General features: G+C 32.0%; 3 protein-coding genes across 4 annotated transcripts; 1 reads left to right on the top strand and 2 right to left on the bottom strand.

Annotated features, from left to right (window-relative positions):
* Positions 1 to 1,456: 1,456 nt before the first annotated feature.
* On the bottom strand, positions 1,457 to 3,342 carry LOC107623094 (uncharacterized). Its single transcript, XM_016325240.3, has 2 exons — positions 2,953 to 3,342; positions 1,457 to 2,696 (listed from the first exon to the last, which is right to left on the bottom strand). The coding sequence occupies exons 1-2, from the start codon at positions 3,131 to 3,133 to the stop codon at positions 1,684 to 1,686; spliced, it is 1,194 nt and encodes a 397-aa protein (XP_016180726.1). The 5' UTR covers positions 3,134 to 3,342; the 3' UTR covers positions 1,457 to 1,683.
* A 3,815-nt stretch (positions 3,343 to 7,157) lies between these two features.
* Positions 7,158 to 12,819, bottom strand: LOC107623807 (proteasome subunit alpha type-2-A). The gene is made up of 12 exons (XM_016326179.3): positions 12,686 to 12,819; positions 12,457 to 12,516; positions 12,232 to 12,308; positions 11,391 to 11,455; positions 11,137 to 11,183; positions 10,519 to 10,594; positions 9,803 to 9,870; positions 9,281 to 9,350; positions 8,729 to 8,814; positions 8,270 to 8,332; positions 7,942 to 8,007; positions 7,158 to 7,334 (listed from the first exon to the last, which is right to left on the bottom strand). Exons 2-12 carry the CDS (start codon positions 12,495 to 12,497, stop codon positions 7,286 to 7,288), a joined length of 708 nt encoding a protein of 235 aa, XP_016181665.1. The 5' UTR covers positions 12,498 to 12,516; positions 12,686 to 12,819; the 3' UTR covers positions 7,158 to 7,285.
* Positions 12,820 to 18,469: 5,650 nt separating this feature from the next.
* LOC107623712 (E3 ubiquitin-protein ligase At3g02290) lies at positions 18,470 to 23,646 on the top strand. Of its 2 annotated transcripts, none has more exons than XM_016326060.3 (5): positions 18,470 to 18,674; positions 19,675 to 20,007; positions 20,726 to 21,149; positions 21,818 to 21,927; positions 23,379 to 23,646. In XM_016326060.3, exons 2-5 carry the CDS (start codon positions 19,888 to 19,890, stop codon positions 23,409 to 23,411), a joined length of 687 nt encoding a protein of 228 aa, XP_016181546.1. In that variant the 5' UTR covers positions 18,470 to 18,674; positions 19,675 to 19,887; the 3' UTR covers positions 23,412 to 23,646. The 2 variants fall into 2 exon arrangements, 1 of the variants encoding a protein (XP_016181546.1); XR_015881003.1 differs by having other exon boundaries at positions 18,500 to 18,674; positions 21,818 to 22,783; positions 23,181 to 23,646.
* Positions 23,647 to 26,098: the final 2,452 nt, after the last annotated feature.

Raw genomic sequence — 26,098 nt, 5'->3', positions numbered from 1 at the left:
CATCGGGTTTAGGATCGGGTAAGGGTTTCAAAAATAAACCCGGTCATTATTTTGAGTTGGGTCTGGGCCATAGTTCGAGTCACTCGAACTAGGCCTGGTGACCCGGTCATCATACACAATTAATATTTTGTGTTATTAGTGATGGATGATGGCTATTCTTATGTGGAATATAAGTATTGTAAACCTTAATATTTTGTGTTATTAGTCATTATAAAACTATAAGTTAATGTTTTATGTTTAAAATGCATAAGACTAACTAGACTAATGCATAATATTGTGTTGTTTGTATTGATTTAAATATTTGATGTTATTAATATTAGTATTAATTGTGGTTATGTTTTAATTTTAGAGAAGGGTTGGTTCTTGTTATATTTTTCTAAGTGAATTTTACCATGTCAAATAATGGTTGGAATCTTAAAAATTTTGATATTTTCACATGCTAACTTACAAGAAAGTAATGTTAACAGACCGATTTTCATTCGATTTTTACCCGGTATAATCGTGGCTCGAAAGTGTGTAGGTTTCATCGGGTTTAGGGCCGGGTTCGGGTCTAGCAAATAGGGCCGGTATATATTTCGGGTCGGATTGGGTCACATCAAACCCGGTTTTATCCGATCCATGAACACCCCTAGATGGCACTGGTGCAGTTGTTAAGAGGAATGGATCCTCTTAATTTTTTTTTTTCAATTGAAAAAGTAAAGTGTGATATATAATTCTTTAATGTTTTTTCTTTCATATTTTTTTGTCCCACTTATAAAATATATGGTGAGAGATCACACTTTACTTTCTTAAGTGAAACAAAAAATTGAGAGGATCCATTTCCGACCAAAGCCTCTGCTAGGAGCTCTTTTTTTTTAAGAGGCCGTCGCATATAGCCACTCAACCAAAGCCTCAGTTGCGCTAGGAGCTCCATGGATTGCTGCATGTACAAGACGAGATTTGAACTCTCAACATTTACTTAAGCAGACTAACGAGTTAACTACTAGACTAACCCAATTTGATTTGTTGATACTTCTTTTATCATGAACATTTTGGATTTTGGACACTCATTAACATTTATTTAAACTTCCATATTTTGGTCCATTATTAAAGCCCAGTTTATAATTAAATTTTTCTTACTCCAAAAACCATTCCAAATCAGACGGGAAGAAAAAGCCAAGAAAAGTATCTCTACCAAAAGGATGGCAATCATACCAGCCCCTTCGCCAACGCAATTGCAGGATCCAATAGAAAAAAAAAAAAAAAGAACCGGATAAAATGGACTTGTCTAATCTTGATCAACAATGTAAAAAATGAAGTTGTACTTATCTGATTCTCTGAATATTCACTCACAACTCAATCAGAAAAGTATTCAATGGTAGAAGAATTAAAGGATGCACAAATGACATATATTATAAGAAAGTAAAAAATGAGAAGATTGAAGCGATATATCATATATCCGTATACATATTACTACTTACTAGCATAACAATGATGTGTCATTAATTATCATATCAACTTTTTTCTCAAGTACATACATCCTCATATTTAGCTAATAATTATACAAAATTACTACATGATTCACAAAAATAAAGTAAAAAGTTGGAAGAAACCATATATTGGATAATTGTGCATTCATATACTCTATTAATGGTTTTAAATTGTGGCCAAACCGCCGCAATTTAAAATCATGGTTTTATGTAATCAAGGGGAGAGATTCCTCACAGGGGGTGAGCCAGGGGTATGAGGTGGTGGGAACAATGGAGGGAAAGGAAATGGAAAAGTTGGTGGGGGCGGAGACGGCGGCGGCGGCGACGGAGTCAAACCGGGAATAGGTGGAAAAGGAAACAAAGGGGATGGTGGCTTTGGTGGTGATGGTGTGGGCTGAAATGGGTTTGGAAACAGTGGTGATGGTGGGCTTGGTGGTGGCTGAAATGGGTTAGGGAGAAACGGTGGTGGGCTTGGGGGTGGCTGAAATGGGTTAGGTATTAGTGGTCTTGGGCTTGGAGGTGGCTGAAATGGGTTAGGTATAAGTGGTGTTGGGCTTGGTGGTGGTTGAAATGGGTTTGGTATGAATGGTGGGCTTGGTGGCTGAAATGGATTTGGAATTAGAGGTGGTGGTTGAAATGGGTTTGGAATCAACGGTGGTGGTTGAAATGGGTTTGGTACCAATGGTGGTATAAGAGGTGGAAAAAGAGAGACTTGAGATGGTTTAACCCTTTTATCCTCTTTAATTGGAGGTGTTAATGGTGGAATAATTGGAGGGAGTAATGGCAAAAGAGGAGGAAGAAGTGTAGGTGGTGATGGTGGATCTTGAAGTGGTGGTGGGAATGATGGGTCTATACTTGGAGGGAATCTTTTTTCCTCAAAAACAGAATCTTTAGATTCTTGAACTGTTGCTGTTGTTGGGCTTTGGTTGCAAAGTTTGGGCTTTTTTGTGGGCTTGAATGAGAGAAACCCAGCTGAGAAGATGTGTTCTTTTTGGTTTCTTGATTTGAGGGTTATTGAAGAAGTGGTGGAAATTGAGGCCATGGCACAATTAGGGTTATTGCTACTAATCAATTCAAAGGTGCATCCTTTAATTCTCTTCACATATTTACTCACTTTGAAAGGTAGCTCCACTTTGAACTCACCATCCTTGTTTGTCTTCACTTCTTTCTTGAATCTTGGTTTCTTTGATTTGCTTCCATCTTTGCATTCCACACCAACTGATGCACCTGAACACACAATTTAATTAGTTAAGAAAATTGAACCATCAAATTCAAACTACCACGTATTTAATTAAATTATTATCTAACGAATCTCAATTATCATCCTCGTCAGACTATTTTATTTGAATATTCACCAACTAAAAAATCCAAATATGGTTGAGCCGAAAAGAATTAGTAACTTTATTTAATGGTAGATAATCCTATATAATCATAGACAAAAATAAAAAAGAAAAATTAGTGGTTACAAAAAAAAAAAAAAAACCTGAAATGAAATGGCTTCCAAAGGAGAAACTATGTTGAAGACATTTGTCACAAAAAACAGTTCCAACAACAACAACAGCAGGAGCAGAAGAAGAAGGAAGCCTCTTTTCATGATGGGTACTCTCTGAAGAGAGAGTACCAAATGTGAGAGTGAGGAACAGAATTACAAGGAACCAAGACATTATTATTCTCCTATTCTTAAGGTTTGTTAGTTCGTGAAGGCAAGAATAGGTGATTGTTGTTCCAAATAAATAATAATGCACTCTGCTCAATTATATGAACTTGTTGTTGGTGTCAAAAATGCCAAAAGGGTGTGTGTGGACTGTGGAGTTTGTTGGGGGCTGTAGGTTCACGAGACAAGCTATGATAAGAGCATGACATGTTGAAATTTGAGTAACATTGCTTCTTGACAAACACGTATAGAAACAAACACTTTATCCTTAGCTTATTGGATAACTCATAGTTTTCGAGTAATAGTTGAGTTATCTCCATAATTTTAAGATCATAAATTCAAACTATGAAAATATTTATTAGTGTAGTTATGGATATTCATTTTATTAGGTATACGGATGATTATTTTAATATTAAGATTTAGATGAATAATTTAGAGATATAGTATATTTTTATTTGATTAGTGATTGTTTATATTGTTTAAGATAGTTATTATTTATCTAGCACTTTTTTTTTTTTTTAATCCTTAGCTTCTTGGAGTCACAGTGTGAATTAATTAATTAGTGTATGGGAATGTGATGAAGATATGCATGTGATCCAGTGTTAATAATATATATATTATTCATAACAGCTTTTGGCGGTTTATGTATATATATGATGTGGTTTGTGAATTTTGAGAAAAATTATTTAGATATGTTCACCAAAAGTTTTTTCAATTTTGTTTTCATGTTATTTATTTTCGATAGTTATAAACTATTACAATGTTTTTAAAAAGTTTGAAAGCATGCATCTATTGGATGACTACACTTGCGGTAAATTAAAAGTAAGGGTCAATTTTTAGTTTTCTTTACATTTTCTCTCCTGTCATGTATATGAAAAAGTTAGATGTATACACATTTATGTAACACTATCTATTAAATTTTTAAAATATATTATTTTATGAACAGTATCAGAATTTTTTGACAAAGTATCTATAATTCAATTCGTCTTTATCTCAAAAAAAAAAATCATAAAATAAATACATAAAAATATTTATGCAAAAAATTTATGACTCTTGTATAAGAAAATATGTTAAATTTTAAATTTTTTTTATTGTTTCATTTGTCTGTATATATTTTCTCATTTTCCCTTGTCACAGTACAGAAGGAACAATGATTGGTTCCATGTAGACTTAAAAAAATTCTCCAGCTAGCAAGTGTGATTTCTTATGACTCATAAGTAAGAACTAAGAACCAGTGCTAATTCTTGACAGCAAAATGAATCTGTTTACAAAATAATCAACCCCAGTTGTAGTAATAATAATATGACCGTTAATAGTGTGTATAAACTTACGTTTGATTTTGAGAACACGATAAGGCGAAATACTAAAAATAATAACGCAGAAAATAAAAATATAAAAATTAATATTTTTTATTTTTTATATTTTGTTTAATAATAAACTGAATATAAAATAGAATAAATATTAAAAAATTTAATTTATCTTATTTTTTGTTTACACAAAATTTAAAATAAAAATAAAATAATAAAAAATATAATTATAAAAATTTGATAATAATAATTAAAAAATAAAAAATAAATTATATCTCTATTTAATGTCTTTATATCTTTTTTGATAAAAATGACAAAATATATTAATTTAATATTTTAGAGCATAATATTTTTATTTATGTTTTATTTGTCAATTGCTAAACACAATTTTATATTTTTTTATCCATATTTTAATGTCTTATTCTTATAAATAAATGCAGTCTAAGAGACTAGAGCATATATATATATATAACAAGACACATTAATAATTTATTGCTAGCTTTAAAATCTTTTATATGTTTCTTGATGAATATAGAGTTAATAACTAATAAGGACAATAATAAGAAGAAAAAATTGTTGAAGAATGTGACACCGAAGTTGTGTTAAGCTTCCAAAATCTGCACCTTAGCCACAGAAGATGCTAATCATGTTCCTTTCAGAGCCACTTACTTGTATTGCCTCCATGCACCCACCATCATTTGAATATCATACTTTGATATGATACGCATCTCATTATTTGATAAGTGTATTATTGTTAATAGTTAAGAACTTTCCTAAATAGTTGTTTGCTATATAACGTCAAATAAATAATAGATAACTTACCAAGTATATTTTAAGAATTTAATTTTGATGCAATTAATGTAAAATCGTTTTACATGTGTAACTAATTATATAATGCTACATTAATAAAAATAATTATTTTTTATATTGACCGAATGGTCATCCAAAAAAATAATTATACTTACACAATTGTATAAAATATTTTATATTATCAGTAATTAAAATTAAACTCATATTTTAATCTAACTATACTATATGAATATAAAAAATTCATCACCAATCATTCATATATTCATATGTTAAGCTTTGTTTTTTTTGTTGTCTGTGGTTCACTCTCACTTTTTTTTCTGGAATCTAAGTGAGTTCTAAAACTATTAGAAAAAAAATATTCATTCATATAGAGATACATGTGTTTTTTTTTTTTTTTTTTGATAAAATATAGAGATACATGTAGGAATATAGAATAAACACATCATATTTATAATTAAACTTTATAGACAATGTAATCAAATTTTAACAATAATATAATGACATTTAATTCACACTTATAATCCAACTTCATAAATAACATGATCAAACTAGATTTTATATTTATAACCAAAAAATGAGTAAAAGTACAAAAATACAATAGTAGCTAAGTTTTTATGTTCATATAAAGTTTGATTATGTTATTTTGAAATAGTTTAATTATTCTACTATGAAATACTTGTTGTAAAAAATAAATTGTTTTAATAATTAACTAGTTTATAAAAAAAGTGTGTGCTAACAAATATAAATATATACGAATATGTAATAGTTGATTTATGATATTCATGTAAAGTACCTTTTCTTTTTTTATTTTCATATATAGATTGTTGTGCAACATCTAACTTTAGGGATTTTGGCCTGTTTGGCTGTTTCCTATTTTTATTTTGAGTTAATTTTTTTATTTAAAACAACATAATAAAAATATTTTTTGTCTTTTTTTTAATCTTCTGCCCATAAAGCTTTACAAATAAACAAATATAATAAAATTGAGTAGATAATTTTAATAGTTTGTATTAATATATATATATATATATATATTGACTAGTTTAGTAGTTGGGTGCTTTCAATTGATTGAAATGTTGAGTTCAAACCTCAATTAAAGTATTAAACCCTTTGTTTCTAATAACTTGCATACCGTAGGTAGGATGCCCCTATCCTTTTTAAAGAAATTATAAAATAGAAAATAAGACAAAACCAAATACAGACATCTTAGGAGTAGGAGATAAAGGAATGGCATGAAATGGGTGAGTTTATGTCGGAAACGGAATAATAATTTAATTTTGTAGTTGTCCACTTCCAACAAGTCGTTGTCTTCACGGGCTTCTTAGCAATCAAAGCAGGTTCACAGATTTTAGTTTACTTGTCTATGATTAATTATGGCTGGCTCCTTCCAATCTCTTTACTTCTGTTATATTTTTAATAAACCACCGTCATAAAAAAATTTAGCCATTCATACAAAATTAAACGTACAAAATTTTCAATGCTTTTGTTAGTATATTTATTGGAGTTTAATTTCATTGTGAAGTGTTTTACAAAATCTTCTAATTAAATTCAAATTTTTAGATGACTATTAATATAATTATTTTTATTGATATCATAATATATAATTAAACATATATAAAATATGCTTAAATTCAGGATTTTATTTTAAATAAAATTATAGACCTTATTCAAATTGACTTGAAAAATGATTCTCATTTGTTGATGCAACAAGATGGCAATTACGAAAAAGAGAAAAGAAACGTTCACGATGTGAATCGATCTTCTAAGGAAAATCAATCCGATATGAAGAATATAATTTTTTTATTTGAAGTGAATTGGTTTATTCAATTTTAAAAAAATAAAATTAAGAGTTTAGCCTTTAGTTTAATTCAAATTAAGAAATTATATATTTAAATAAAAAATCTCAAAAGCTACTACTATTTTTTTAATACTAAATTTCTTTTTAATAACAAATCCTCGTTTCACAGCTCTATCCACCTTAACATTCAACTAAATAAACCTTCAAACAAACACTCTTACAAGAAAGATTGCTCCATTTCTCAAGATTATTCTACTTCACCCAAGTAATCATCAATTTCAGCTGGGGTCAATACCCTGCAACAAAATTAACAACCTATTAAGTCACCCATTTACGTGTAAGCATGATTTGAAGTAGCTTGTGCAGTTGTGCTTATTCAGGCCCAGTTTGGAGAAACAGTTTAATTAAGCTCCTTTTGAAAAAATAACTTAAATAATAAATTTATATTAAAAGTAGCTTATAGATAAGTTATTTTGTGTTTGGGTTTTTAGCTTTAAAAGTACTTATTTTATAGAAATACGATAAAAAGTAGTAGTATGAGAAAAATCATTTTTTTTAACTTCTGTATAAGCTCCTAAATAGCTTCTTAGAAAGCCGCAATTTGGTTTTGAAAATTGTACCAGACATTAATACTACTTTTCATAAAAAGCTAAAAAAAGTTATTTTTGAAACTTCCCAAACCGGCCCTCAATCTTCGTGTCCAAGTTCCACAGGAACAATATTTTTTACTGTTTTGTGTTTTCTAAGAATTCCTATTTTAATTCAGAAAGTACAATCCAACAAAATCAGAAGCAAGGTTCATGTAGTGTAATGTTTTGAAGAAAGCAAAACAGAAATTCATTCAGACTAGATAAGAAGCAAAGCACACGAATTATTATAAATTTTGCAGAAAGAGATTTCCACCTGAACTTTTTGTCAGATCCAATTATGCCAATTTCAATGTTCTTTCCCGAGATCTGTCCCTCAAACCTGTAAAATACCAATGAAAAATTAACTGTTTCAGATTATACAAAGCCCCTTATACCAACAGAACCTAGCAGAGATAATAATAATACTATTTAAGTGAATGCCTATGTAGGAAGCCTTAATATTGTACTATACTATTAATTTCTTTTCCTTCTACAAATCCGTAACTCTGAAAGAAAGTGAACAAAACTTATTTTGGGATTCTTGGTAGTCAGATGGTTAATGATTTTATTTAGTGCATAAACTTGAAAGGACATGACCCTACCCTTCCTTCAGTGTCAATATTGCCGTGTGGACCGCATCATCAAGTTCCATGTCATCAGTATACCTGCAAGTGGAGAATGAAAAGAACCACTGAAATGAAATGGGGATAAAAGAATGACTCTGATATGGACATCAAAGAAACATAAACCAAAAGCAAATCTTTGGGGGGAAAGAAAAATGCCACTTTAAACTCATAGAATAGACATGGTATATATTTATAATGTAAAATTTTTCAAAGCATGCATTCTGAATGCATCAATTTTAGCCATTTCAAGTCCTCAAGTCCACTTGAGCCTGGACATATTTAAAGAATTTGCAAGTTCGCCTTAGATGATAGTCGAGTATCTTAACGGCTATCAATAGTTCAACACCTGCACACATCCCATTATACTTTCTGATGCTATGGATATATGTTTTGCACTTAACATTGTCATTGATGTTAAAGTCAAAGTGACCATACCTCTTCTCAAGAAAAGTCTTTGCATTAGAAACATTTTTGCCCATAGCAGAAGCTTTCCAAGAAAAGTAAGAACCTGATGGATCCACCTACAGCACAAAAGCAAATTGCACCAAACACAAACTTCAGCTCTCTCAGATCCAAAGTAATGGTTTTACAAAATTCAAATTTCAAAGTAAAAAACAACGATATCCCAGCACAAAACCTATTAAACACACAAATATGGAAAAGCATAATAGACAACTGACTATTTTTAGCAAACCCACTTAAATTTTAAACTGCATAAATATTCCACAAATTGTTACTATAAATCAAACCAAAACCAGTTCAACCAGAAGCAAGATAATGTTACACTGTAACAAATTATATGCTCTTTTCTTTTCTATTTTAAATTTTTAATAGATAACTAAACTAAAGGATCTCATGGATTACATTATCTTCAGAAATGTGTAAGTCATGGTTATTTCATATCCACGTGCGAGACAACACAATGCAATCATGGTTGTAGGTGATATTCATTTACCAGAGTTTAACTCGAAAAGAAGATCAACGTACCTGATACAATTGTGGCCCGTTATCATCAAATCCAGCAACTAGTAGGGACACTCCAAATGGCCTAACACCACTATTAGGACAAAACATAAACATCAGAATTCAATATAGTGAAGGAGTAAAAGAATGGAGATAAAACAAATCAATTGCAACTCTACTGAAAACCATAAATACTATGATAGTGTTTTTGGAACATAATGGATGAAAACAATAGAACAGCAGAGACGCATCTCTCATGTCCCTTCTTTTTTGAAATCTCGTCCCTCTATTTTGGAAGTATACAACTTATGTAAGAAGATGTTCATATGCATGAACAAATTTAAGATTGTGCCTTTGCCCCCTCTCAAGAACCTTTTTCTTTTTCTCCCCAACATCTCTGTCTCAATACAGCTACCGAACACTACCCAGAGGTTCAAGTTGAAAATTACATGGTTTCAGTAGTTAGAAAGTTCTGGTAAGGGCATCATAGAGTAGATAATTAAAGAAACAAACATATCAGAAAGGGTTTGCAAAGAATTTAATTACCCTGACTGAGTAAATTCCTGCATAACAGCAGCAACTTCCCTTACAAGCTGAGTGACAGGGATTGGTTCCTGCAATTTTCCATTATATTTATCATACAAAAGATCCATAATAGAATACCATAAACACAGAGAAAAATATAAGAACTAGGAAAAATTAAGTGCATAATTCTGATTATACTTAATATTTAAGTAAATGATACTTTCCAGAAAAGAGGACAAACAGTGAGGAACATCTAATTCTAATCTATTCGAAACAACCCACCTTCACAGGAAAAGCAGTTACACATCATCATTATATATTAATTGCAACTCTTGATGATTCACATTATAATAAAGGAAAAGTAATCCTATATAGACTTTGTCATTTCTTTTTTAATTCAACACAGCCTTTCATCATAATACACTTTATATTGCCCTTCCAGTATACGACATAGGTATATAATTTAAATTAATCCACTGTTCCGTTTTACTTATTATAAGAACAGAATAATACAAAATATAATCAATCTAGCATGACTCAGTACAATATAATGAACTTGCTTTGTACGAAAAATCATAAGAACTTTCAAAAGTAGAATTATTTAGAATCCAAAAATTCAAAATGAAGCTGGCAATAGTATATCTGAATCTGATTTGTCAAGTGTATCTATCTAGAACTCAGAAGCAAGATTCAAGAAACAAAAAGATACCGTAAGGGGAAATGTAGATATACTGTACTTTATACAATCGGTGATACTGCTCCGCCTGTTTCCTGCTTTTCCTAACCAAGACTCGAAAATCAGGACCCATGCCACTGAGCAAAAAAATATAACTCAGGTCAAGACGAGATACTTGCAGACTAGTTAAGGATAAAAAACCACTTCCATTTACAAAGAGCTCAAATGCAATAAAAAAGGCATGCTAAGAGCCTGCGAATCTATTTATCAGAATTCACTTAATTCCAAACGCAAAAATCCATAATCAGTTCGCCAGATGCTTGATTACTTGTATGCTTTTTAGTATACAGTCCATTCACATCAGTAATATAGGAAGTAGGCTCCCAATGAACATTGATTCAGATTTCAGAGATACACAGTATTTTTTCAAGTTTGCAATCAGTTTTAACCATTAAGCATGCCATGTCTTTGTTTCTACTCTATGCACACTATGTGCTTGTAAGTTTGCATTATTCTATTCTATGCAAAATATTCTCCCCTACAATAATTGCATCAGTTCCCTCTCGCATAAACCTTAAGTGCCCTCTCATGGTTAAGAAGACTTCAGATAAACATTATTAATGATATCATAAAAATATATTTAACTTTGAAATATTTAAATACATAGAAAGAAACAAACCTATATACAACCCCTATATTTGGTGTTAATAACTGAATTTTCTGGACCTGCAATGGGATAGAACAAAGAACTAAGATTAAATTGCAAATTAATGGCCACACTTTTGCATGTTCCCTTGACACTCAAAATATGCTTACATCATTCACTTAGCAATTAATATCTTAAGTTTGAGAATATCAATTAAAAATTATATGTAAGCACTAATCACAAGGCATAGCCGACAAGAGGGAAATTCTAACAAATAACAAACTTACTGATGCTTCATCAACTAATATAGACGGCAGTTTCTTCTCTGTTGCAATAACTACACCATTTGCAGCTGCAAGAGTGAAACACAACTACATATTACAAAAACTACATTATAGAGCAGTTATATCATGTGATCGAAATAATCTTCCAGACAAAATAGCCCAATGAATTAGATTATCAGATAATAACTGATTGAAACAATGGATAGCAATTCACAAACAAAATAGACAATGGATATTTATAGTAAAATCTTAATTTCTAGAACTATGATACACAAGATTAACCATGAGGACGCAATCTAAGAATCTGTACTTCTAGCTTGTTCATTCCACAAATTTCTACATTTCAAAAAGAACTGTTTTGCCAAAACCACTTACATGGTCTTATAAAGAACAGGGAGCTTTTCTACAACAGATGAACATCGTATACTGAACACACTGTATAAACTTTTGCCTTCTGCTCAGCTAATATACACCAACATCTAACTAGAGCGCAGATTCTTAAGAGTATAATTTCTTTTACAGTGGCTCTTATAAAAACCTAATACCAAAAATAAGTAGAAGCCCCACACAAATTTAGTCACTGATTTCTTCCCTACCAATATATACAGCCTTTCAAGTCACATTGTTTAAAATTGTTGCATCTAATTTCAACTCACAGGTTGGTTTAGCATCCTATATTACCACAACAGAACAAGTATAGTATTTAGCTTCCACTATCACAGTAATCAGTAATCACCCACCCATTAACTTAAGATAGAGAAAACAAATAGCAGCAATTTAGGTTCCAATAAAACCTGAGCAATGCTATCAGTAAACAGATCCAGAGCCAGAGATAGTAAAATACCCTTAATTCCCAGAGACGTTTGTCCAGAACCAACAGCTGTGAGAGCATGTTCAATCTGAACAAGCTTCCCAGAAGGGCTGTTTTCAATTAACACCAAAGCACAAGCACAATGAGCTCAATTGTTGAGACATAAAATCATTCCTGTTATAACTAACTAACTAACTATAAAACCCAAAAAATAAAAAATTTTAAAAACGAACAACAAAAAATCAGTAATAAACATACCTAAATGTGGTGAGAGAGAATGAGTACTGACTATCCCCCATAGGTAAACCCTAGAAGAACCTGCGAACAAAATACGCATAATTTTCCTTACAATATTTACAAAACCCTAAACCTTTGATCAACGAATATTTGGGTGAAAAACAAAGTGATACAAATGTAAATGGCGCATGCATATAGAGCACAAACAAAGCAAGATGAATAAGTGGAGAAAAAAGGAAAAAGAATTCACCAGCGCAACAAAGAAGAACCACCAGAAACAGAAGCGACGAGCGGAGAAGAACAGCTGACAGCCCAGGCGAACAGGGGCAAGATGATCAATGAAACGAAAATGATAAATTATAATTTTATACAAATAAATTATAATGTATATAAAAAAAACTATAAATTATACATATTTTTATCATAATTATATATGAATAAAAGTTACATGTATATATAAAAGTACATATTATTATTATAAACTATCATATAAAAATTATAATATATTATTAATATAAAGAGTTAATAGTCAAAATCATCTCTAAAAAATATTTCGATTTCTATTTTCGTCCCTAAAAAATAAAATTAATTAAATTCGTTCCCAAAAGATAACCAACCTAGTCACGTTCGTCATTTCATCACCTCCTTCGTCTGAGGTGGCTAACGTTCGTTGATGTATCTTGTTAACTGCCAGCGTGACACACAAACAAAACGACGCAGTTTTAGTTTTGATTCAATGTTCTCCAAGTCTTGAAACGTCATTGTTTAGTGCCCAGAAGAGATTTTCAAACGTTACAAAGCCTCACCTCCCTCACATAACAATCATCTCTCTGTTTCGCTCCAAAACGTATCGTCTCTCTCAAACTATGCCCTAAACTTTTCATCCAAGTTTTGAATCACTCCATCAACATTCATTAGTGTTGATTAAGGATTAAAACAGAAGAGTTGTCGCTACTAAATACAAAGTTGATCGTCTTTTGAAGCAGCATTGATAGTGGAGGAAGCCATCGCGACGATGAGAGATAAGGATGAAACTCTTTTCATGATTTTTGAGTTGTTATGTGGTGTGATATCTTTCTAATGTCATGTTGTGTGTGTTCCTCTTATTTATGCTAGGATTTGGGGTGACAAAGGGTTTGTGCGACTACTCATTTATCATTTTAGTGTGTGTGAATGCCTTATTTTTGCTGGCTCTGTGATGATTTTTAGTTAAAAATATTTGATTTTATTGATGGTACTTTAGTTTGTTGCATGTTTATTTTAGGTTTAGGATAAGTTTTCTTATGATTGATTGGTACAAAATGGGTTTAGTCGTTGGTAACACATAGAGAATAGCTAGTGCAAATTCGTTTATTAATGGGAGGGTCCTCCCATGACGTGTTTCACCATGGTGGGTTGTTTAAAAAGTGTGAGGATGGAAAAATGATATGTAAACCTGATAATACAGAAGTATTGATGTGTATTGAAAAAGACACATTAGATGTGTTTTTTGTAATGAATCACTATAAGGAATTGGAATATATTGAAGCTGGACACTGTTAGTAGATAGTTCTTGAAATTTTCATTTCATCCAAATTGAAAAAATTGGTGATAGATACAAATTTGCTTGCAATGTACAAAGATTATAAGAGATTTGATCAACCTATATTTTGAGAATTGCATTTACAGTCATGTGTAATTGACAACATGGAAGATGATATAATCATTGTAGAAACAGAGAGTAGCAAGAAGAAGAATTCTTCCCAAACTAAGAAGCACCATAATTAGCCTGCAAGATGCCCACTAAATTACACCTTCAACCCAACAAACTAACCTCTCAGCCCACTGAAACAGCCTCACAGCCCAATAAGCACAATAAACCCAATTCTCAGTTCATTAAACCAACATATAAATCCGTCAAGACTACCTCTCAGCTTATGAAAGCTCCCTTGCAGTCCACAAAATTCCACTGTCAGCCTACCAAGGCCACCCTTCAAGCCAACATAGTTTCACCTCAGCCTAAAACATCATCTCAACTAGCCAAGAACTCACAAGGTAATAAGAACAAAGGAAATAGCTGTGGATGCACACTCACAAGATCTGAAAGATATGTAAAAGAAGTTCTCATTCAGAAAGAGGATAGTGGCTCTCATGACTCATGAGAGTGCTAAAGATGAATTATACAATTCTCCCAAAAATTCTAGGAGACAATCTTTATAGGAGTGCAAAAAAGAACAAGTCTGAGGTCAGAGAGAAGCACATATTAGTATGATTTAGTGTAATTAAGGGTTTGAATTTTTCTTAGTATGATATCTAAGTCAAAAACTGATTTTATACAAGCTACTAAGGACTATATAATCTAGTAGAGTATAAATATTTCATTTACAAAGAATGATAAAGTTAGGATCAGAGTTGTTTGTAAAATAGAAGATTGTCTATGGACAGTGTATTGTGCATGTAACAAATAAGACGGGACTTGGCAAATTAAAACTCTAGCTAAAAGTTACACTTGTCTAAGAAGGAGAAAAAATAGAGCTGTCATCAAAACCTGGACACTTAGTAAACTAGTACCTGCTTAGGAAGCATCCAACTATGAAGCATCAAGAGGTTTACAATTGGTTTGTAAGAAAGTGTAATGTCTATTTGAATAGCACATACATTACTAGGGCTCTGAAAGCTGCTAGAAAAGTTATGGAGAATGATAAGATAGCACAGTATGAGTTGGTATGGGATTATGCTCATGAATTACTGACTAGCAAAAGAAGAATGAGAAAAAAAATTGATTAGTTAGAAATGTGTTGTGATTGACTGTTTTTTTTATGGGGCTATTTTCTATTTTCTGTACAGGACAAATGAAGTATCATATTAAACATTGTGATTATTTGTGTTTTGAAAATTGTATATGCCCTTTTTTGTGTAGCCTTCTTTTAGGTTTGTGGTGTCATGAAATCCTTATGAATTTTTTGTGGTATTTATTCTTTAAGACAATATGATAATTAGCCTTTAATGGCAAGACAATGCTAAGATTACTTAGTTTGTTTATGACTTAATATATCTTATAGTGACAATGATAGTGACTTATTTGTAATATTTGACAATGTTAATAATAGAAAGTTTGGACTTAGTCTTAAACAACTAATTTCAAACAGCTACTCTCATTCAAGCCATGCAATTCAATACATCATTACATTTCATTATATTCTTGTATACAATGCCAATCCACTGAATAAGAGAACTGAATTTACTTGGAAGTATATATCAAATAACAAAGTATCACACTAATTACAATTACCACAAATATAAGAATCATTAGCAATTTCAAAGTTCTAATTTCAGCTTCCAAACTGTTCAATCTCTATGCCACCTTTATCCTCCATTCATCATAGTTACTTTCAACCTCTAAATCAGTTCCTACATCTTTTTTTGTATCACCTTTAGCTACTATTTGATAATCATTATCATCAACCCACTTAAAGTAATTGTAATAACGGTCCTTCTGCAATTTTTAAAAGCATAAAACAAAAAAAATGAAAAATACCCAACAATAGAGAACAAGATGAAAAATCTTTAACTTTTTTCAACACCACTTACTCGGTACTTTGGACATGCATGGAACAATCTATCTGAGTTTTCTGCTGTCCCAGATTTTTTTAATCACAATTTTCAATCCACAGAAATATGATTCGTCATGAGTTTGCCTTTTCGTTCGCATTGAAGCGCTGGAACCATGATTGTCGTGCGATGGATACGGCGAACCACCACCACGACCTCCATTTCCTATCTCCATCCTCGCGGCGAACCAACAATTTCAGGTTCTACCCAAGTATATGGCAATTTAAGTGTTGACGGCAACTTATTTATGATTAAATTTGGGATAATGGTTCATCCACTTAAGGACTTATTTGAATGATACTAAGATACTTATCTTGTCAACAACAAGAGAGTATTATTTGGCGTCTGCCACGCTGGCAGTTAACGAAACACATCAGCGAATGTTAGCCACCTCAGCGAAGAAGACGACGAAAGGACGAATGTAATCAAGTTGGTTATCTTTTGGGGACGAATTTGATAAATTTTATCTTTCGTAAACGAAAATAGAGATCGAAATATTTTTCAGGGACAATTTTGACTATTAATTTTTAATATAAATAATAATAAATAATTTATAATCGAATAAATTTACAGATCAACTAATTGAGTTTATTTAAATTTAAATTTGACTCATTTAATATATGAATTTAAATTTAAAATTAAAATTGAGCTATAAAATTATAAACTTGACTTATTAATTTATTAACGAGTTAAATTTAAATTGACTTACAAATAGATTTAATTTAGTTAAGATATATCTAAACTTTAGTTTTAAAAAAATTAGTTCATAATATTAGAGAAACTTTTATTAGAATAAATAAAAGCAATGACGCATAATATAATTGAGAAACAATGAAAAGTTGATGAAATGACAATAACAAAATTGAGTATTTATATTTGAATCTATGAATCAAACCAATTTAAATTAATTCAATTAACATCAGATCAATTCCAAAACAAAATTCCATACCATAGCTTAGCAAATGTGCCATCATTATTATTATTTTAAAACGCAAACCCAACAACTTTGATGTTGCCACTATTTTTTTTTATTTTTTACCAAAAATAAGAAGACTCAAACCCACAATCTCCTAGGTGAGTATAAGAAGATTATACCATTTAAATTATAACTCGTTGGCGTTATCATTATTTTCTTAGTATATATTAAATTGTTAAATAAATAGACCAATATGTCATTTTGGTGATCAATTGTTCAATAAATAGACTAATGGGTGGTTTTCTAATTTTATATAACATTTGAAAAAAAAAAGAAATATAGCTCAGTAATCTATAAAAAATTAACGAAATTAGATTCAACTTTTTACAATAATTTTGTTATATATAGACATTAATAGACACATTATATCTGTCAATTCACTTTTACATAAATTAAATATATAGTAAAGATAATAAATATTTATATTATAACTAAAAGATCTTCGTTTGGGTCTTATAAATATAAATATAATATATATAGAAGTAGATATTAGTAAATTATATATAATAAATATAATCTAATAGTAATTATTTATATAAAAATATTTTTATATAAAAATTACAGTTAAAAATTATTAAATAATTTGATATATTATATATTATGATAGTTAATGTATTTGTCAATGAGTAATAGTTCAGATGGCATAGTCTTCCCATGCTCAATTAAGAGGTTGCGGGTAGGGGTGTGCATGGCCCGGTCCGCCCCGGTCCCGAACACTTTAGAGGCTATTTTGGTGTGATTTCACCGGGTCTAGGGTCGGGTAAGGGTCTCAAATATAGACCCAGTTATTATTTCGGGTCGGGTCCGGGCCATGGCTCGGGTCACCCGAAGTCGGCCTGGCCCGGTCATCATACACAATTAATTTTTTGTGTTATTAGTGATGGATGATGGCTATTCTTATGTGGAATTTAAGTATTGTAAACTTTAATATTTATTAGTTATTATAAGAATATAAGTTAACGTTTTATGTTTAAAATGCATAAGATTTTAGACTAATGTATAATATTGTGTTATTTATATTATTTAAATATTTGGTGTTATTAGACAATATTAGTATTGATTATGGTTATGCTTTAATTTTAGAGAAGAGTTGGTTCTTGTTATATTTTTCTAAGTGAATTTTATTATGTCAAATAATGATTGGAGTCTTGGAAATTTGGATATTTTCATATGCTAGCTTATAAGAAGGTATTAAGGTAATGTAGTGTTAACGGCCCGGTTTTTACCCCGTATAATCGTGGCCCGAAAGTGTATAGGTTTCATCGAGTCTAGAGCCGGGTTCGGGTCTAATAAATAGGTCCGGTATATATTTCGGGCCGGGTCTGGGTCACATCAAATCCGGTTTCACCCGGCCCATGCACACCCCTAATTGCGGGTTCGAGTCTCGTATCTTTGGTAAAAAAAAAATGATAGTTAATGTATTTTTTAATAATAATAATAATAATAATAATAATAAATTTGGGTGTTATATTCGTCCACCATTACTAACTCCACTCCATCACAGAGACCAACGCAGCAGGCGAGTGAAGGAGTGAGTTTTACCTCCAATTTCGCCAAGTTCCTTTGCGATTCTCGCCCCCCAAAATCCCTAAATTCCCGCACATATACACTCACCTTTCTTCATGATTTCACAATCATCCTTTTACTCCACTCAATTTCTTCACAGTTTCAGGTTCCTCTTTCTGTCTCTGCTACTCTTTTTAATAAAAATTCAACATTTACTTGTATTCTCTTATACCCAGTTCGATTTTCTTCTTTCGATTTGTGTTGTGATTGTTCTGATCGCCGTTCTCTTTCATAATCAGGAGTGGGTCGGCCCCCTTTTTTGCCAATTCAATTGCGTTTCTGGGTTGACTGTTTTTCCTTTAATGATAAATTTTGATGTGATTTTTCGGCAATGCATGGAGAAGTTGGATATAATTTTACCACCTTTTCTTTTGTTCCTTTTTAGCATTAACTTTTTTATTTCTTTTTTATGGTTTTGATTTTTAAATGTTCTAGAGTAGTGATCATAGTTGTTCGTTCTGAAAGCAAAAGAATGATCTTTGTGTTGGTTGGTGCATCATTATAGCTTAACATTGAAGTAAAGAACATTTTTGTTCTTTTTTTTTCCTAAAAATTTAAAGTAACACTGCCCTGATGAAGTTGTCGGTGCATAGAAAAAGAGTGAAAAAATGAAAACAATTTGCACTCTAAATGATCACATTTGTGATATTTATTAAATATACTAGTTTTCAATTTATTTTTTTATTACACTTTCGAGTTTTTGGTTGATCACTTGTTCCTATATGTTGCTTGACTTAATTACTGCATTGATTGATTCTTGTGTGCACAATTGTATTTGTGTGCATTGCAATAAACTAATCAACAAGTTATAGATCACCACTTCAGAATCAAGCATCTACATGAGCATGAATAATCGAATATTTAATTATTCAATTGTGATCACTATCATGTATTGTACACAACTTGTTTCTGTGCATCAAATGTGCTCAAGATTTTTTTGCCTTATTGAAGTATGATTAGAATTTATTTCCCCCTTTTGGGCAACAAAGCCTGGTTATTTTAACTGGTCAAATAGTTTCATGAATGACAGCTCACAGATCCTAAGCATTCTCATTTTCTTGGAATTGTTTTCTTAAACTTAAATGTAACTTTGGTGTGTTTTCCAGGTTTGGGAGAGGAACAGTGCTTATCCACATTGCAGAGTGATTGAATATTCCCCAAGCTTAGAATCCTCTTTCCTTTGAAGCATAGCTACTGTGGTGCTGTTGGAGGCTCCATTTCAAAAAATTTTCATGTAGCATCATCTATTTTTTGTTGATTAGTTGAAGAGTGTGACACGGATAATTTAGGCTAAATAAAGACGTTGGGAACCTTGAACTATGGGTTCTGTTTGTTGCTGTCTGAGTTTTGATGATTTCGAAGATTATGTAAATCCAAATAGTTCTGTATATAGGAACTGCGTCTGTCTCAGTTGCTTGATACAGAACCTTTTGAACGTGGTATGGCTCTAAATCCTTTCTTCTCTACCGTACCCGGTTCTGTTTCCTACTTTCCCCTTCTCTTATGGAAGGGCAATGCTTTGCATCATGTAATGTGTTATGGCCATATTTAAATTTGATAGTTCTCTTCATGAGTCATGAGTTATTTCTTTGTCTCAGGTGCTTGTATCTGGCTGTTGTTAGTAATGTTGCACACCACATTTTCTGTTTTGTTCCCATTCTTTGTAATATAAACCTTGAAATTAGTTATATGTATTGGATTGCTTCTATTTTCTTCTTTAGTGTTCTAGTTCCGTGTATTATTTGACTCTAAATATGGTTCATGTACTATTCTTCTTTAAATATGTTGGGGATTGCTTCCATTTTCTTGTTTATATGTATGGGAATTTATTCTATATATGAATATGTGAAGAAATGTCTGTGTATTTGAAAGTAATCTTCAAGCCAACTTTGGGAGGAAAGTTTGCCATGCAAATTTCTCATGGTTACTTATTTGTCCTAATTACCTATTAAGTATGACCAATTTATAATTCCCAATTATGTACAATAAGAAAGATTGTTTGACTAAGATGACTTTCTTATAGATCAATATTTGCTTGACTGTAACTTGAAGAATATATTTTAGCTTGAATCAAGTTTTACGGGATTGACTGTTGAAATCGATGAGTTGTATGTAGTAATATGATACAATTGTTTTGCTGTGTTCATTGAATTTCAGTATGCATCAATATTCCGCAGAGGGGAAGTTCATTCAGCTCCTTCATCCATTCAGGGGGCTGCATCCATGACCTCTGCAGCATCACTTGATAATTCTCTATCGGACATGTACCGTTCTCCTCCAAGGCCATTACCATATGATGCGGATTCGAGGTTTTTCCGCGCACGTGATGGGCTAGTTTCAAGGCGTGAGAAGGGTTCAAGTCATTCAAATGAGGAAACAGAGCCTTTAAGAAGTAATACAGACGTTGATACAGAATCTCTGAATTCAGGAGACAAATGGAATGAGTGTGCCTGTGAAGACGGGTCAAAAGAATACCGTTCGAAGTCCTCACTAAGAGTTTCATCAGCAAAATATGCAACTGGAGTTGGCCTTGTCTATGCATCATCAGAAGAGGAGGATGTCTGTCCGACTTGCCTTGAAGGTTGACAATTTTTTTCATCCTTAATAATATCAATTTACATCAAAATATCCCTGGTGATTGCGACTCAATCTTGCAAGAATTATTGGCCAGGTTTACCAGGTTTATTTATTTATGGTTTAAATAAAGTTTTAGTTCTCGTAAAATACGTACTTTTTATTTGTTTATTTATTTTGGTCCCTCCGGTTTATTTTGTTGGCCCTTAAAAAATTGAAAATGTTTGGCTTTTGGCCCCTCTCAGTAGTGAATGCTAATATGGTAGGTTAAATGTTGACACGGCTGGTTATACATAGACGTTGCTGGATAGGATATGTTAACATTCAACCTGTCATGTCGTCAAGTCAGCATTCAACTTGTCACATAAGTGTTTAATGGAGATCAAGATCAAACATTTTAAACCTTTATTTGTATATATTTCATATAATACATCTCTGGTTTCGCTAGTTTACATAGAACTTAGAAAACAATACTCCACTAATGTTGAACCAGCATTGCGCCATTGCTTTAGAAGTTAGAGTGCAACTTTTGTATAGGGATTTAGATTCTGAATGGTCATTATGAAACTGTTATTATAGCTGGTATTAAATGGTGGTTGTTTCTGGGAAACACACTGTTAAGAGAGTAGGATCTTTTAAGATTCTAATGTTCCTACCATCATTTTTTTCTTACAGAATACACTACCGAGAATCCGAAGATAATGACAAAATGCTCTCACCATTTTCATCTCGGTTGCATTTATGAGTGGATGGAGAGAAGTGACAACTGTCCAGTTTGTGGAAAGGTAACACTACTACTACTATTACTAATGAGTTTTCTCTGAATTCTTTCTTACTGAATTTGTATCTCAGGTGTGATGAAAAACATAAGCCATAAGCACCCTTTTGCAATTTACGTGAAACTTGAGTCTTGAGGTTATGACAAAATATTCGACTCTGGCATTGCAATTTTAGTATGTTGGTACAACTGTACTATTTATTTTTTTCTCATTTTTTTTTAAAAATAATTTTCTGGGGACTAGTGTTAGCTCTTATGATGATGTCTACTGAAACAAACAATTGCATAAACAGCATATTGCAGTTTGGACTCTCCATATCTGTTGTGTGTACTAACTGTCAATGTTTGCTCGTGTGCCGCTCAATTTATTTGGTTCATTGGATGCTAGAAAGAGTTTGGGCTAACCTGCCTGAGTTATCGCTGCTTTAGTATGATTCTTATTATTTGAGCTGTGTATGTATTTATTTATATTTATGCTCTCAGTATGATTGTTAGATCGTTGTGTTGGTTGAACTGTTGAAGTATTACTCCTTCCTCCCCTTTTTTAATGTTACTATGAAAATTTGATACATCATTAGATATCAATGTATTTGAATATCCAGATACCTTGATATCCATTTGTGTTCTAAATTTTCACAATGACATATAAAAAAGAAACAGAGTGTAAAAATATGCACATGTTGAATATGATTTTCTTTTTATCCTCAGAAAATTTTAATGTTGACAATAATATAGAATTTTTAGAGTTTCATTGTGTCTTACTAGAATTGAGATTAGATGGGCCTAACTCAACACCAAAAGATAGCTCACGGGGTGAGAGATACGTCGCAAATTATAAACTATCTAAAGACCTTATCTTTGAGGTAGCATTTGTTTTGAGGTACTGAGACAGAGACTGAGAGACTGAGATTCAGTAATTATCTTTGTTGGTTCAGAGATTGGTGTTAAAATTTCTGTCTCTATCTCCAAAATTTCAGTATTTCAGTACCTCCAAAATGTAGGGACACAGGGGACTAAAATTTTTAGAGATGAAGATTGAAACTTTAATAACATTTTATACTTAAAATATTCTCATTTCAATTAATTAATTCCAATTTTACCCTTTGTGCAAATTAAATTAGAGTTTTATTCTTGTTTTAATTTTTGTCACCTACTTTGCACCAAACAGAATACTGAGATTTATTTCAATCTCTGTCTCTTAGTCTCTGTCTCTCAGTCTTAGTCTTTCTGTTTCTGTCTCTCCACCAAATGCTACTTGAGAGATGTGGAACTTGTAATATGTCTTGTCTCTGTGAATATGTCTAATTTGAACATGACCTGAGAACTGAGAAGCAAGAGTTTGAATGTTGTTCCTTTACTTTTCACTAAACTCAATAAGCTAAATACAGCATCTCAATTTGAAGTTTATTGAATCTAAGATTAATAGTCATATGCTTGGCTTTTTATGTATTGGTTTAGGTGATGGTATTCGATGAAACGACATACTCTTGACTAGAAAGTATGTCTTGTGGAAGAAGCCAGCAACAGAAGAGAGAAAAGGAAGAATATATATATATAAACATTGTGAATATACTGCTGATTTAAGTGCTTGTCATGTATAGTAAGTATGAAAAATTTTTTATTAACCATTGTTGTGAGTTCATTGTCATCCAACTTGTTTTCATATTTAAAGTATTCCCACTTGGCCTAAACACTTGAAGTAAAGAAGAAAACTGCAGTTTCATCAGATGGAAGCTATGTTCTGTGCAGTATAATAAGGATTTCTAATTATGAATTGTTATGCTCATGTAGAAGAACGAATTTCAATTTGATTGTTAGTGTACTAGGCTTAAATTCCTTAAAGAAAACGATTATTTAAGGAATTTACTATTTTAGTATTTTTTTTGGTTCAATTTTTTCATTTCCAGAACATGTTTGAGGAATTTGAAGAGAGTTAAGGGTAATTATGGGATAAAATAAAAATATAGAAAAATAAAATTAAAAGAATATATGATATAATAATGAGTGGTACTCTAAATTGATCTCTAACAATTTTCTATAGAGAAATTAGTTCTTAATTAAGAAAACTTTGACAAAGTAGTCTATGATATTTTAAAAATTTCAATAGATTAGTCTGTTATTTTTAACTTATTAAATACTAATTTATTTTCTTATTTTATTAGGAATTAATTTATCTAATATTCGAAAAAATTAGGTATCAATAACTTGTTGGATATAAAATTATTAGGGACCAATTTGCCTAAGAGTTTTCTTTTTGATGATAGTGACGATATTGATAATAGTGATGATATTGACTGTGACTTTGATATGGAGTTGGAACTTCTAACTATGATGAATTCACGAATAAAAACACTCATATAGGAGCAACCTCCTCTTTTTTTATTTATCATTTATAAATACAATATGATAAAATTTCTTGTTACGGAGTTTGTAAAGGAGTTGTGAATACTGCTGTACGAATATAAGATGCTGGATATCTTAATAGCAGACTTGTTGAAGTAGTTGAGTTTTTCTTTCTTTTTCTTATCACAATCAACAATCATAAGTATAGATATTGCTCGTAATAAATAGGGCAATTTACTATAATAAATAATATGAAAACTAATTTTACCAGAATGCACAAAATGAAAAATGGATACCAAAATGCATTTTTCCCATAATCTATGTAAACTGCGACAGGGGTGTTGCGGTTTACGTGCAACGAGAAATGAGCATAAACTGCGACAGGGGTGTCGCGGTTTACGTGTGGGCTAAAAATGTGCATAAACCGCGAGAGGGGTGTAGCAGTTTATGCGTTAGTATACAATTTATATAAACATAAAACAAAGTGTGTGGTTAACAAAAAACATACATTACATACACCTAATTCAATGGAAATAAACTAAGTACAAACACATATAATACAAAAGTACATGGTAAATCCGACAAACATAGATATCATCAATGAAAACATAAAATAGTAAGCTACGTCTCCTGCCTGTCCTCATCCTCGTCGTCAGAGTGATGTCCAAATGCGCCCAGAAGATGAGACCCTGTACCACATCGAGCGGCCTGTCTCACTCTGGCGGGCCTCTGGTGCTGCTGTGCTGGAGGATCGACCGGCATGCCCACACCATATGCAGATGCAGGCGTCCCTCCCATGCCCAACCAACTGTCATACGGACTGCCAGCAGGCTTATTCAGGTCTACATGTAGCTGGGGCTGGAATCCACGAGGGTCAGACATCTGCGGCTGGTACCGCTGCATATAGCCAAGTTCGTCACGTTTCTATTGGCCACCCGACACATGCAACAATATAGCCAGGCCAACGTTGCCGACCCCCAACTATAACTGCCCATATCATCAAGTCTTGCCACAAAGGGCAACCACCGTATATGAAACCGGTTTCCACTCTTGTCACCGAATAACTGAGTGGAAAGCAGCATCATAATATAAGCCCGTGCATATATGCGTACGGTCTCCTCCGTAGCATCATCTAGTAGCACCCTGAACCTCTCATGAAACCAGGTGAAGTGGACTGTATACTGCTTCACCTTATTCTGTGGTGGAAGCTCGCCAAACAGTTCCTCAAACCACTCCCACGCCGGTTTGCCTTCTTCCATAAACTTCTCAAAATCAGTAAGGCACCCAGATACAGGTAAACCATCCACGAGCAGCCCCAACTGGTATGCTAAATCCTGCAGCATGATAGTGCACTCTCCAAAGGGCATATGTAAGGTATGCGTCTCAGGACGCCATCTCTCAATGAAAGCACTGACTAAGGGCTCGTCCAACCAGAACCACCTGGCGTTGAGCCTCTCCAAATATGGTACGATCCTGTCATGTAGAGGAATGTTCTGCTGCCTCTGGACACTATATATACACCTAGTCGGCTGGAGCATGTGACAGAAGAAACCAAACATATAAAAAATCCAACAGTAATTTATAGTCATCTATCACTAATTCTACAACTTTAAAGTTTAAACAGTTCCTATTTTCTAATCACAAAATTCAATGAAAGACATAAACGATTAAAATAATAATTTAAATACTACATTTTATGATTTAAAATAATAATTTAAATCTAAATTTAAATACATTAACTCAGAACTAAAAATAACCAAAAAAACGAAAAATACAAAAAATATTATACAAAATACATTAACTAAAAATAACCAAACTAACCTCTTCGTTTATAC

This window comes from Arachis ipaensis, chromosome B10 (genome assembly GCF_059453495.1).
Source record: "Arachis ipaensis isolate K30076 ecotype BB chromosome B10, ASM5945349v1, whole genome shotgun sequence".
Taxonomy (NCBI): Eukaryota; Viridiplantae; Streptophyta; class Magnoliopsida; order Fabales; family Fabaceae; genus Arachis; species Arachis ipaensis.
Note: the sequence above shows the minus strand (reverse complement) of the source record. Positions and strands in the feature narration are given on the sequence as shown.